The 15,213-nt window shown below is 39.5% G+C and overlaps 1 protein-coding gene across 4 annotated transcripts in view; it reads right to left on the bottom strand.

Moving 5' to 3' along the window:
• LOC134314392 (arginyl-tRNA--protein transferase 1) overlaps nt 1–15,213 on the bottom strand; it is a 130,865-nt gene that overhangs the window by 91,358 nt on the left and 24,294 nt on the right. For all 4 annotated transcript variants that reach the window (XM_062994976.1, XM_062994978.1, XM_062994979.1 and 1 more), the window contains exon 5: nt 12,173–12,373. In XM_062994976.1, the coding sequence (XP_062851046.1) occupies nt 12,173–12,373 (201 nt within the window). The remainder of the gene's footprint in view (nt 1–12,172; nt 12,374–15,213) is intronic.

The following is a 15,213-nucleotide window of genomic DNA, read 5'->3' as shown; positions in this document are numbered from 1 at the left end:
TAAAACAACACGGACTCTGTTCACTGGCTCCTGCTGCTCACAGGGATTTTTCAAACCTCTTAGGTATTAATGAAAGCATGAAGGAGGCTGCTACTTTAGCCTGGTGTATCCTGGATTAGTGACAGGTATTCCTGGACTGTATTAGAACAGTATGGATTAATAAAGTGAGGGTGGAGGCAGGGTCTAACATTACCATCCACCTGGTATCAAGGTGGGGTACTTGATTAAATTATTACATGTCACCTTGCTTTTTTTGCATTTTCCCCAACTTTCCTCCCAATGTAGTCATATCCAATTTCCTGAATACATTTCACCTTCTCTGTACTGTTACTGACTTCCACTCTGCTTGAGGAGAGCCGTGACCAACACACACCCTCTCCGACACGTGTAGTAGTTGACTGCATCTTTTCACCTGCACGAGGCGAGTTCATATTGGCTCAGTGTCGCGCATGGAGAGTCATGTACTGATCTCCATTATCCGCCGTCTCTGTGCAAGCACCATTGATCAGCCAGCAGAGATCGTAATTGCATCAGTTATGAGGAATCCCCTCCAGCATCCAACCTGACAGACGAGTCAATCAGTGTCCATATAGGTGCACAGCCTGTCGGTGGCAAAGCTGAGATTCAAACTCATGAGTTTGTGGCCTTACATCACCTTAATTGAGAGACTTTTTATCCTTTTACAATGGTCAATACCTATTAAAAAAAGCATTTTTATATCCCTGCTCACTCTGTCTCCACCCTAAACAGTAAATGGAAAAAATGATCAGTTCATTTCCAGTTGCCACTTGATTTCTAGTAAAAAGAAGAGGCTACAAATCTCTACTGAGTAAGAATACCAATCAGAAACACTCTTCCTCACCTCCATTGCACAGTCCCAGTTATAAACTGCATTTAGAGATTTTAATCAAAACAGAAAAAACTTCTTTATGCACTCATGTCATTTACACAATGAACAATGGAACTCTTACACAAAATATTACTGACTATGATGCCAGTTAGTGTCAGTATGGAGTTTGGCTGCAGTAATTTTTTTTGTGCTTACCATTTTGAAATGGCAAAAAAAAGCATCCCTGACACACACACACACAAAGACCGAAAAGTGACTTAAAAGTCAGATCCCAGACAGACATCACTAAAACTTCCTTCTGCTATTCAATGTTTGTTGCATTATACCATACAGTAACACAAAGCATTGCACAAAGCTGGCTGCAAATCTACCATTGCACACAAGGGATGATGATTCCTACAAACAATACATTTACAGCATTAGTGGACACTTTTTTTCCTAAGCGACTTACAACTGTAATTATACACCAATCACTAACATTAAAACCACCTCCTTCAGTGCTGATGGAGTTTTTAAACACCTCACTGTCACTGCTGGACGAAGAATAGTCCACCAACCAAAAATATCCAGCCAACAGCGCCCTGTGGGCAGCGTCCTGTGACCAGTGATGAAGGTCTAGAAGATGACCAACTCAAACAGCAGCAATAGATGAATGATCGTCTCTGACTTTACATCTACAAGATGGACCAACCAGGTAGGAGTGTCTAATAGAGTGGACAGTGAGTGGACACGGTATTTAAAAACTCCAGCAGCGCTGCTGTGTCTGATCCACTCATACCAGCACAACACACACTAACACACCACCACCATGTCATTATCACTGCAGTGTTGAGAATGATCCAACACCCAAATAATACATACTCTGTAGTGGTCCAGTGGGGGGCCTGACCATTAAAGAATGGGGTGAATGCAGACTAAAAAGGTATGTAGAAAAACAGATGGATTACAATCAGTAACTGTAGAACTTCTAAGTGCTTCTATATGATAAGTGGAGCTGATAAAATGGACAAGTGGTTTTAATGTTATGGCTGATCAGTGTATACAATCCAAACATTTCAGGGTTAAAGACCTTGCTCAAGACTCCAACAGTGGTGGAGCAACCTTTCCAGTACTAGTCAGAGCAATTACCACTGAGCTATTACTGTCCAGTAATCTATTGTGAACTGCTTTCTAAAACTAGAACACAACCTATAAAGACTGGACTGCATTCCAGTCAAAAGGAAGGTTTTGATGAAACTACAGAGAGCAGTTTTTATTCCATTGGACATGAAGAAAAACATAAAACAAGATAAATGACCATTGTTCTTCCATGACAAAATGTATATAAACTGTTCTCTGTCATGGGCTCTTTAAGGCTTTACTTTTGACTTGAATACAGAAAAGTGAAAACTGAGATGAATGTAGTCATTTAAAAGGAAAGGTCAGCCAAGTAACCTTTAGTATTAGGTTCTGGTAAATTATTTTAAGTTGTGGCCATTTAAACCATACAGAAACAATGCTTATTGCTCTTAGCCCTTGTGAAATATTGCTCCTACTGGTGTTCTGAGAACAAATGTGTGCAGATGGAAAGAGGCTTTTCTTGTTTGATTTTACAGTATTGTATTTTCCCTGCACTCCTCCCTCATTTCTCTTTCCTTTCTCCTCTTTGGGCTAATGCCAGGCCCTAAAAGCAAAAGTTTACACACTGACATCCTGTTTGGAGCAATAAGGAAAGCAGAGCCATTTCCTGCCTGGCCCTAAGCCAGCAGCCCGGATGCCCACTGTTATACCAGTAACCACCAAGGCCGAGGAAAGTGAGAAAGGCCAAAAAGGATAAAAAAGTAGTGCTTGCTTTAAAATATGCTTAAAATAAGTACTTTCAGCAGTGTTACTGGCCCAAATAATAGACTATGTCAGGGGTAATTGGGTGAGAAGCATATATCATGTCTTTTGACTTGACACTTAAAATAAATAAATATATATATATTAGGGCTGTCAAACGATTAAAATTTTTAATCGCGATTAATCTCAGAATTTTACATAGTTAATCGCGATTAATCGCATTAAAAAAAATCTGTGTAAATGTTATAGAAAACAAGGATTTTTAAGTGAAATGTTACAATTAAAATGGTGAACATATTTTATGCTAAATGTACTGATGTTAAAAACTGCTGGGACAAGAGAAAACTGTAAGGGAGTTTTATTCACTCACATACTAGGCAGTAATACAAGTACTATCCAGCAGAGAACCTTGACTTCGTATATATGTCAGATGCGCAGTTACTGTAACAGACTTTTCTGTGGTTGTATCGTGACAATGGTTTGATGGACGTTTCTACACGAAGTGAGTGTGTTTTCACTAGGGATGCATCGATACCATTTTTTCCCAACCGAGTACGAGTACAAGTACATGTATTTTTGTACTCGCCGATACCGATACCGATTTAGAATGATGCAATCTGGAGCATTATGGGATAGTTTAGTGTTTAGTGTAAAATAGTGCAGTGGAACAGTTGCTTGCCATCACTAATTGTAAAGAAAAAACACCGCACAGACATAATTAAGAAAGCTTCTGACAAGCTAACGTAAACGTTCATTAATAAACGCACGTAATTAACGTTGTGCACATCATACATGCGATGCGATTCTGCTGATTGAAATATTTACTTTAAAAAGATAATACAGTCCGATCCCATCTGAGCCGATTCTATCAGCACATACATTCGTGGTTCACCTCGGTAAATCGTAAACGACTCTGAGTCGACTCCCGCTCTGTGGTAATAACCAGTATAATTAAGCCTGAGCTTTATAATGTAAGCGAGTCACACAGAATGTTCTGTAGTATTTGGTGTTTATTTACAACCGCATCATTTATTATAACAGTAAACACGGAGAGATGACTGAGAAAAGAAACTTACGCTGCGCTTACAATGAGTCGACTCCTGAATCACTTGTATCGACACTGTGAACAGAGTATTGAACACAAACACGTCCTATAACAGCGGTCGCTGCTTTTGTAACCGGTTATCTTCGCTGTTAGCTCTATTTTAAAGGGGTTTTTTTCTCAAACGGAACTAAATAACATTAAACGTGCGTGTGAGCGTGGTCAGTGAGAATAATTCAATCTGTCTCCCGTGGGTGAAAAATGAATCGCTTTAGTTTTAGAAGTGAAAAAATCTCGTAATGTCATTTGCGTTAATGGCACTAATTTTTTTTATCGCGTTAAATTGAGATTGCGTTAATGCGTTATTATCGCGTTAACTTCGACAGCCCTAATATATATATATAAATATATATTTTTTTTTTTTTTACAAACACTGATGAGATAAAACTTATTAAATTACTGTTTACGCAGCAAAAACGAATCAAATTAAGTTCTAGATGTTAATGCTGCAGCGTTGCTGACTGGTTGAAGCACCTGCATGAGGGATGGAGGGCTCACAGGTAGCAGTGCGTTCCTTTCCTTATGTGGAGCAAAAAGACACTTTGAGACTTGTAAAGTAAAGCAGCCAACAACTGCACACATGTCGGAAGGGGTATGTGATAGCCTGCAGCTCTTTTCAGTCAGGGCAGGTCTGCAGCTGCAGAAAAATTTACACTTGGGGAACTGGACATGACTGGATGATTAGGAGGAAAAAGGAGGAAATGCAAAATTACAACCCCAAATCAGAAAAAGTTGGGACAGTAAGGAAAATGTAAATAAAACAAAAATGCAGTGTTCCTTGCATTTACTTTGACTTTTATTTGATTGCAGACAGTTTGAACCCAAGATATTTCATGTTTTGTCTGCTCAATTTCATTTCATTTATTAATAAACATCTATTCCTGCATTTCAGGCCTACAACACATTCCAAAAAAGTTGGGACAGAAGCAATTTAGATCTAGTAATGAGGTGAAAAAAACTAAATAATGATGTGATTCCAAACAGGTGATGTCAACAGGTGATTGTAATCATGGTTTGGTACAAAAGCAGCATCCAGGAAAGGCTGAGTCTTTGATGAGCAAAGATGGACAGAAGATCTCCAGTTTGTCAACAAATGTGTGAGAAAATTTTGAAATATTTTTTGTTTTTTTTAATGCATTTTCTCCCCATTTTTCTCCCGATTTAGCGCATCCAATTTGTCTTCTGCTGCTGACAGACTCCAGATTTGCATCCAAGGAGAGCACGCCGCTGCCCATGCCTTCTTTACATGTGTACAGCCCTCCTCTTCCCGTCCGTGCATCCTGGACGGGCATCTTTTCTGTTAATTAGGGTCCTTACACAGCGTATGGCGCCCAGTCGACTGGTGCCAACACCGATATTACCAATATTACTGAAATTAAAAAATATTATTGAAATGTTTAAAAACAATATACCTCAAAATAAAGTTGGAAAGGGATTTGCATATTTCTCCCTCTACAGTGCATAATATCATTAAAAAATTCAAGGAATCGGGAGGAATTTCAGTGTGTAAAGGCCAGGGGCGCAAGCTTAAGCTGAACACCCGTGATCTTCGATCCCTCAGACAGCACTGCATCAAGAACCGCCACTCAACAATAGCTGATATAACCACATGGGTGAGGGATTACTTTGGCAAACCTTTGTCAAGCACTACACTACAGTTACATGCATAAATGCCACTTAAAACTTTACTGTGCAAAAAAGAGGCCTTGTGTTAACCTTGTCCAGAAGCGGCGTCGACTTCTCTGGGCTCTGAGGCATCTAGGATGAACCATCACACAGTGGAAATGTGTATTGGGGTCAGATGAATCAGCATTCCAGGTCTTTTAGGAAAAATGGACGCTGTGTGCTCCAGACCAAAGATGAAAAGGACCGCCCAGACTGTTATCAGCAACAAGTCCAAAAGCCAGGGTGTGTCATGGTATGGGACTGTGTCAGTGCCCTTGGGAAATGTAATTTACACTTCTGTGATGGCAGCATTAATGCAGTAAAGTACATTGAGATCTTAGAGCAACATATGCTGCCTTCAAGACGTCATCTTGTCCAGGGACGTCCATGCATTTTTCAACAAGACAATGCAAAACCACATGCTGCACACAGTACAAAGGCATGGCTGCGGAAGAAGAGGGTACGGGTACTGGACTGGCCTGCCTGCAGTCCTGACCTGTCCCCAATAGAGAATTTTGAAATGAAAAATGCAACAACAACGACCCCGTACTATTGCACATCTTAAGACGTGTTTGCAGGAAGAATGGGACAAAATAAAACCTAAAAAACTAAATCGCTTGGTCTCCTCGATGACAAAACATGAAATATCTCAGGTTCATCCTGTCTACAATGGAAAAAAAAAAGTCTAAGTAAATGTAAGAAACTCTGTGATTTTTTTATTATTTGCATTTTCCATGCTGTCCCAACTTTTTCTAATTTGGGGTTGTAAATAAAAACGGCCGGGGAAGAACATAATGCTCACCTTTATGTTGGAATCCCATCCAATAAAAAAAGCAACCAGTGCTTGTAAATTGTAAAATTAGATTCCTGCACAAACCAACCTGGCAGAGTAAATCTTAATTTACCTTAGACATAGTGCACTGCCCTGGGTGTAGAAGTCGTAGTATTATTGTAGATGTAGCGTATGGATGTAGAAAATACAACCCCAAATCAGAAAAAGTTGGGACAGCATGTAAAATGAGAATAATAAAAAAACACAGAGTTTCTTACATTAACTTTGACTTTTATTTGATTGCAGACAGGATAAACCTGAGATATTTCATGTTTTGTCTGCTCAACTTCATTTATAAATAAACCTTCATTCCTGCATTTCAGGCCTGCAACACATTCCAAAAAAAGTTGGGACAGTAAAGCATTTACCACTTTGTAATGTTGCCATTCCTTTTCACCACACTTAAAAGACGTTTTGGCACCGAGGATACCAAGTGATTTTATGCTTCAGCTTTTATTTTGTCTCATTCTTCCTGCAAACACGTCTTAAGATGTGCAACAGTACGGGGTCGTCGTTGTCGCATTTTTCATTTCAAAATCCTCCACGCATTCTCTATTGGGGACAGGACAGGACTGCAGGCAGGCCAGTCCAGTACCCATACCCTCTTCTTCCGCAACCATGCCGTAGTAATGAATGTGTGCAGCATGTGGTTATATCAGCTATTGTTGAGAGGCGGTTCTTGATGTAGTGTTGTTTGAGGGATCAAAGATCACGGGCGTTCAGCTCAAGCTAGCGCCCTTGGCCTTTACGCACTGAAATTCCTCCGGAATCCTTGAATCATTTAATGATATTATGCACTGTAGAGGGAGAAATATGCAAATCCCTTCCAATCTTTCTTTGAGGTACATTATTTTTAAACATTTCAGTCATTTTTTGGCGATCCTCTGGCCATCTTTGTAATCATGGTTTGGTACAAAAGCAGCATCCAGGAAAGGCCTTTGATGAGCAATCACCTGTTGACATCACCTGTTTGGAATCACATAATTATTTAGTTTTTTCACCTCATGACTACCCTAAATTGCACCCGTCCCAACTTTTTTTGGAATGTGTTGCAGGCCTGAAATGCAGGAATGGAGGTATATTAACAAATGAAATGAAGTTGAGCAGACAAAACATGAAATATCTCGGGTTCAAACTGTCTGCAATCAAATAAAAGTCTAAGTAAATGTAAGGAACACTGCATTTTTATTTTATTTGCATTTTCCATACTGTCCTAACTTTTTCTGATTTGGGGTTGTATAAAGACACTTGGGATTGAACCTTACTATGAAAAAACTGTTGATTAGTATCATCTATAAATCAGCATAAACTGTTGTTTTAGTTTTGGTCTACCACTGCTGCGTTCACACCCAAACAAATAGCACCAAGGGGGAAAACAAACCTGAGTCCAATTTAACTGGACTAAAAAGTGCAGGTGTACAAACACTCTAAAATAACCAGGCACTGCGAGGATGGCTTTTAAATGACCCCTCACCTCTGGTGGGCTGTGATCATGCACACAAATTTGAATTCTTTGTAATCATCTTTAAACAATGTATTTGTTTCTAGTGAGGCTTTCTAAACTGGACAAAGCCTTCTTACACAATGAAACTGTTTAAAACAAAACTAAATATTTTATTGCTCCACGATATGGAGAAAGTAATAAATATGCTGTTTATAACAGACCCAGAACCACAAATTGAAACCAGATTCACAATAAACCAAACTTTAAGTGTCTTTTTTCTTCCTCTTAAAAAAACCACTGTACAGGGTAGTTAAGAGAAAAGTGGGTTGCTTAGAATGTCAGTCCACCTTCATTCTTTTCCTGTTAATAAGTTCAGATGACCAAAAGAGAGAGGACATTTCTGACAGGCGCTCTAAACACAGTGCAGGGACGGCTAGCCCGCTTAAAGTTTTCTTCTTGCGAGTAAAAGTAAACATGAGCAGGAGAGGCCGAGCAGATGCTGGACCACGTCCAGAAGTCAAGCCTGCATCCTGTTAATGTCTGCCAGACCCCAAGAGCTTTTTAGAGCTACAAACGTCCAAAAGGGTCTATCAGGACCATTTTATCATCTTTCATTTGATTTAAATGTGTAAAATGGAATCTGGAATGTGGCCGTACATTTGTGATTCCTCCCATTCTGTCTCTGCTACAATGGTTTAACAAAACGTGGAGAATGCAAAGATAGACACAAAGGCAACAGTCATCTAGGATTGGGAGATTTGAACAGCTCTGTTCCTGTGGAAGACAGATTCTCCCTATCAAGCAGTTAACACTTCATAAAGGTCTACAACTTCTCAGCACAACATGTGCAGGTACAGCTCATAGAATTTCTCAGTAAAAACACACGCACTGCCATTGAGGCAAGATATGCAAGAGCCACTTTTTCCAGTCCAATTCAGAAACAAATAATGTTCCTTAAAATAAACAACACGACCTTCTACAGAAGAAAGTATTTAGTGTGTAGAGCTGAGACATTTCTGGGTCGATGTTGGTTCTGGCACATACTTTTACAAGAAGAAAACACCAACCAAGAGAGAGGCCAGGCATGGAAAGACAATTACTACTAGCAATAACTAGCTGAGCCCTATTCTGGCATTCTCAGTAGGGTAAATATGAAACATACTGGATGAATGCACAGACTTGCACAATAGGGCAAAGCCGCAAAAACCACAGACATTAAATTACAGCAGGATATGGTGACTGTGATTTTTGTATATTGGACACATTCCTGAATCAGCAACCCTCACTGTTAACCAATCATTGCCATCAGTGGGTGCTTTGGTCTTTCCTCCTCTTAAACCACATAAACATTCCTTCAAAAGTGCATTTCTTCTATACAGAAAGGCCTTTTAGCTCTGCACATTACTTTATGGAATAATTCATTAACCTGACTAGCTCTGTGGTGGCTAAGTAGGTAGCACTGTCGCCTCACAGCAAGAAGGTCCTGGGTACGATCCCCAGGTGGGGCAGTCCGGGTTCTTTCTGTGTGGAGTTTGCATGTTCTTCCAGTGTCCGCGTGGGTTTCCTCCGGGTGCTCCGGTTTCCTCCCACAGTCCAAAAACATGCAAGTGAGGTGAAATGGAGATACTAAATTGTCCATGACTGTGTCTGATATAACCTTGTGAACTGATGAATCTTGTGTAATGAGTGACTACCGTTCCTGTCATGAATGTAACCAAAGTGTAAAACATGATGTTAAAATCCTAATAAATAAACAAACAAACAAACAAACTAGATCTGATGGCTGAATTTATATATTAATATAAAGTATTAAATAATACTATACGGTTCATTTTATATGTAATGAATAATCTGATGACTACAAAAAAAAAAACTGATTTTGGTTATCTGATTAGCGAGTTACCTGTTATATTGCTGCAGTATATTAAATTTTTGGCAAAGCCACTATTTACTGTTGTTTGCATAGAAACACTATTAGTTTTATCTGTGTGTAAAGCTATAAAGTCGTCAAGTGGTCATATAGTCAGTTACTGTAAATTGGTCACCAGGTGTTTTCCATTTAGAGATAGGGAGGCATGTAGAAGCTCTTTCCTCTGCTTTGAGAACTTCTTTAAATCTTTTCTAGTTCCAAAACGTTCTTAGGCTGCTCATTTTCAGAAGGTTAAAATACCAAATTTTACTTAATAATATTTATTGTTTAAGTACAATCGCCTTCCAGATTCATAACCAGGATAAGTGGAAACAATCAATAGTAGTAGTTTTTAATACTTCGCAATGAAATGAGCTGTTTCTTCAGGGTCCCACTACTAGTAGTGCATGGTAAAGCAAAAAAAAAAAAAAAACGCCGCTCAGGTGGCACAGCGGTAAAACACACACTGTTCACCAGAGCTGAGATCTCGAATACATCGTATCGAATCTCGGCTCTGCCTTGCCGGCTGAGGCTGAGCGGCCACATGAATGACTGGCCTGTTGTTCAGATAAGGGGCTGGATTAAGCCGGAGGGGGACTCTCTCAGACTAGTGCGATTACGACCTCTGCTGGCTGGTTGGTGGCGCCTGCACGGAGATGGGAAAGGAGTGCGGTAGAGGGTGTGGCTCTCTGTACACTGTACTGCGCTGTACTGAACTGCACTCGTCAAGTGTAGGTGATAAGATGTTCGATTGCTGTGCACGTGTCGGAGGGGGCATGGAGCAGCCTCGTCCTCCCCAATCAGGAGCAGGGACCAGCATTAGTGAGAGGATGATTGACGGGCAGAAATTGGATGCGCTAAAGTGGGAGAAAAAGGGGAAAAAAAATTTCCATGATTGAAACTGAGCTATCAAAAGAGCTCAGGGATAAAGATGTACTGTAAAACTTACAGAAATATACTGAAAGTAGAGGTTTTAACTATCCCTTTGAGTACCATTCAATGCATTATTCAGGAATGAAATGTGTATGTCAACAAATTGCAGACAGATCGTTTGTTTCTTTAAACTGGATGACCCAGACAGAAGGATACTGATCAGTGAGGTTACCAAGAGGCTGATGGCAACTTTGAAATGAACAAGAATTTGCGACGGAGAGTGGTCGGCCTGTGCATGTAACAACGATCTCAAGTGTTTTGTTGAAGGCTGGCCAGTATGATGAAAGGAGGGATTCTCTACACTATGTAAAACAAAACAAAAAATTAACATTCTGATGCCATGTGGTAAAACAAAGCACTATCCAAAATAAATGATACCTACTGTGAATCAAAATGTTTCTCTTCAGTGAGAACTGAACAATCGGAAGATTGAAGAGAGAATGGACTAGGCCAAGTTCACTTGCAGGTCTATGTTAGACAGCTGAAATGGGCAGAGGCTTCAACTTTCAGCATGATAACAACTCTAAACACCACCAAATTTAAAAAAAAAAAAACTGTCTCTGTCAATGGACCTAGAGACATGGCAATATATGGCCATAGAAACATGGCCTCTGGTAATACAATTTGATGGGACTCTGTAGGAAAGATTGGGCAAACATACAGATACAAACATCCCCAATACAGATGTGCAAAGCTCATAGAGATGTATCTAAACAGAATGATTTAAAGCATAAGCTGGATGTATTTAAAGCTAGTGACTTTATGAGGTGTTAAATCAATAGGCTTTTATCTGGACATCTCTTACCAGTATGAAAAAAGTAGTGCCTGCTTTTTCCCTGAGAGTGTAAACGTACCGGAGAATATCTGGCATGTGTTTCTGCATATCTGCTGCCCTCTGCAGATCAAATGCAGGCCTTGTCTTTTAAAAGAGCCAAATGCTTCTATCTTAAAATTTTCTTCCAGAGAATTTGTATTTAAAGGTCAACTATTTCAGCCCTAAGAAAAAAAACACTTGATCCCTAACATATTTGTACATACACTACCAACATGATGAGACGCCAGGTTTTAAATGTTAAACATACTGGTACTGGTTTAATGATTTTAAGAGATCTGAAATTAGAATCTTGACACGGCCAAAGCCAGGCAGTCTATTACTATTAAAGTCTCAGTATTGGCCTATTGATTTAACACTTCATAATGTCACTTTAGCTTTAAACCAAACTGTGCATGAACGGGGGAGGGGCAGATATGGCTGAAGGCCTGAAATGGATCCTGTTTAGGGTATTTCTGCCTTGCACCCAGTGTTTACCGGTGGAACCAGACCTGCCATGGCCCTCACTAAGATTCCATCAATCTTGACAACCGGCTCATGAAAATAAAATGAAAGGAAAATGAAATGTTGCCATAGTCATCCTTGGCTGGGAATCCGGTCAATTGGATATGACTACATTGAAAGAATAATTGATGGGACAACACATGTAAAAAAAGAGCAGCTTGAGTCCTGCCTGTCCCTGAACCTAAAACTTTAATTCAGCTAACCAAAAGAACTTCACTTTAGGAAGATAAAACACTTTATTTTTAGTTCTTTTTTTCCATTATTTAGCAGTAAGGCTCACCTGGTTTGGGAGCAAGTCGTGGGCTCTTCACTGCTGGAGAAGAAGATGCTGGTTCTTTTCCTGAAGTCTCTGATGCTGCTGAGTTGGTGTCCATGTCCTTCTCAGGGCTGATGGAAATAATGGGACGCTCCACCTGAGAGTGCTGAATTTTCACAGGATCCATTGATGAACCATCTCCTCCCTTTTCTAACATGGTTTCACCTAGGCAAGAGTTAAAAGCTTTGACATATTGCCACAACCAGTGCGTTTACATTGTGTCAGCATTTGTGCACAGAACAAGATAGGCATGGCCACATTTGGAAGGCTGCACCAGGAACAGCAATTCCAAATATATTTATCTATACTGACAGGCAGCCAAAAATATACACCGATCAGGCATAACATTATGACAACCTTCCTAATATTGTGTTGGTCCCACTTTTGCTGCCAAAACACCGGATCGGACCACACAGGCCAGCTTTTGCTCCCCACGTGCATCAATGAGCCTTGGTCGCCCATGACCCTGTCGCCAGTTTACCACTGTTCCTTCCTTGGACCACTTTTGATAGATACCGACCACTGCAGACCCCTGCTGCAGAAAGCTGCAGTTTTGGAGATGCTCTGACCCAGTCGTCTAGCCATTTGGCCCTTGTCAAACTCACTCAAATTTTTTCTTCTTCTAACACATCAACTTTCAGGATAAAATGTTCACTTGCTGCCTAATATATCCCACCTGCTAACAGGTGCCGTGATGAAGATATAATCAGTGTTATTCACTTCACCTGTCAGAGGTCATAATGTTATGCTTGGTCGGTGTATTTCATAATTCTAATTGACACTAAATTGTCACTGTTTTAGCAGTGAGTTTACTCAAATATTCAAGGATCTTTTACCTATTAGAGGTGATCTAGTTCCTCCAATACACTTGAAATCTGACAGCACAACTGCCAAACAAAAGCTGGCTATGTGGTATTAATATAGGTTTATTCTTAATACACTGAAATTAGGGAGGCAAGACTAAGATGGTTTGAGAATGTGCAGAGGAGGGATGAGAGTTTTATCGGGAGAAGGGTGATGAGGAGAAGAGGAAGGCCAAAGAGGAGGTTTACTGATGTGGTGAGGGAAAATATGCAGTTGGATGGTGTGACGGAGGATGATGTTCAGGACAGAACAATGATCCGTTGTGGCGACTCCTAATGGGAGTTTTTAGTCAATTATGGTTTCTTATCAGGAGCAAACAGACATGCAATGTGGTCAGAAGATGAAATTGTGGGAATGTTATTGCCATGCAAATCATACTTCACATTGTGACAGAGCTAGAAAATATAAAAAAATTCCATTGTGTATCACTACATATATATACTACAACCCCAATTCAAAAAACGTTGGGACAGCATGGAAAATGCAAATAATACAATAATATAATTTCTTACATTAACTTTGACTTTTATTTGATTGCAGACAGGACAAACCTGAGATATTTCATGTTTTGTCTGCTCAACTTCATTTAATTTTTTTAATAAACATCTATTCCTGCATTCAGGCCTGCAACACATTCCAAAAAAAGGTGGGACACTATAGCATTTACCACTTTGTAATGTTACTATTCCTTTTCACCACACCCAAAAGACGTTTTGGCATTGAGGATACCAAGTGATTTTATGCTTCAGCTTTTATTTTGTCCCATTTTTCTTGCAAACACGTCTTAAGATGTGCAACAGTACGGGTCGTCGTTGTCGCATTTTTTATTTTAAAATTCTCCACACATTCTCTATTGGGGACAGGTCAGGACTGCAGGCAAGCCAATCCAGTACCCGTACCCTCTTCTTCCACAGCCATGCCTTTGTAATGTGTGCAGCATGTGGTTTTGCATTGTCTTGTTGAAAAATGCATGGACGTCCCTGGAAAAGATGACGTCTTGAAGGCAGCATATGTTGCTCTAAGATCTCAATGTACTTTTCTGCACTAATGTTGCCATCACAGGAGTGTAAATGACACAGCTCCATACCATGACAGACCCTGGCTTTTGGACTTGTTGCTGATAACAGTCTGGACGGTCCTTTTCGTCTTTGGTCCGGAGCAAACAGCATCTATATTTTTCCAAAAAAGACCTGGAATGCTGATTCATCTGACCACAATACACGTTTCCACTGTGTGATGGTCCATCCTAGATGCCTCCGAGCACAGAGAACTCAACACCGCTTCTGGACATGGTTAACATAAGGCTTCTTTTTTGCACAGTAAAGTTTTAAGTGACATTTGTGCATGTAACTCTATATTGTATGTAGTACCTGACAAAGGTTTGCCAAAGTAACCCCCTGCCATGTGGAATGTGTTGCAGGCCTGAAATGCAGCCTGAAATGGAGGTATCTTAACAAATGAAATGAAGTTGAGCAGACAAAACATGAAATATATTGGGTTCATCCTGTCTGCAATCAAATAAAAGTGAAAGTAAATGTGAGGAACACTGCATTTTTATTTTATTTGCATTTTCCATACTGTCCCAACTTTTTCTGATTTGGGGTTGTATTTTCATCTTGTTATATAACCCCTTATGAGGTGGATAAATCATAGGCTAATCAGCAAGCTAACAGAGCAAAAGTGCTTGCTCAGTCTTATGGGTATTTTTGTTGGAATAACTAGGTAAACATATACTAACTAACAGTATTTGGACATATAATGTGTTAGTTTGCATGTAAAATGACTAATAAAGATGGGGTTAGAGATGTTATTGAGTACTGACCAATAATAGTAACAACGACACGCAGAAAATAAGCAACAAATTAGAACACAGGGGGCGTCAATCTGATAACCATTATCGGTATGTGGTCAATATCAGCAAGGCTATTGGAATACTTTCTAAAAACGCAATAAAAAATAAAAAATTTAAATAATAAAAATAAAAACTGTGTTTTCTAAATGTAATTAAAACTAATGAAAGTACAAAGAATTTTTTTTTAGCATTTTCACAGGTAAACCTAATTGTATTTTGTAATCCTCATAACTGATGACAGATTTTTTTTTTTTTTTTTTTTTTTTTTTTTTTTTTTTTTTTTATTAAC

This window comes from Trichomycterus rosablanca, chromosome 5 (genome assembly GCF_030014385.1).
Source record: "Trichomycterus rosablanca isolate fTriRos1 chromosome 5, fTriRos1.hap1, whole genome shotgun sequence".
Taxonomy (NCBI): Eukaryota; Metazoa; Chordata; class Actinopteri; order Siluriformes; family Trichomycteridae; genus Trichomycterus; species Trichomycterus rosablanca.
The sequence above is the reverse complement of the archived record's forward strand: the minus strand, read 5'-3'. Positions and strand labels throughout refer to the sequence as shown.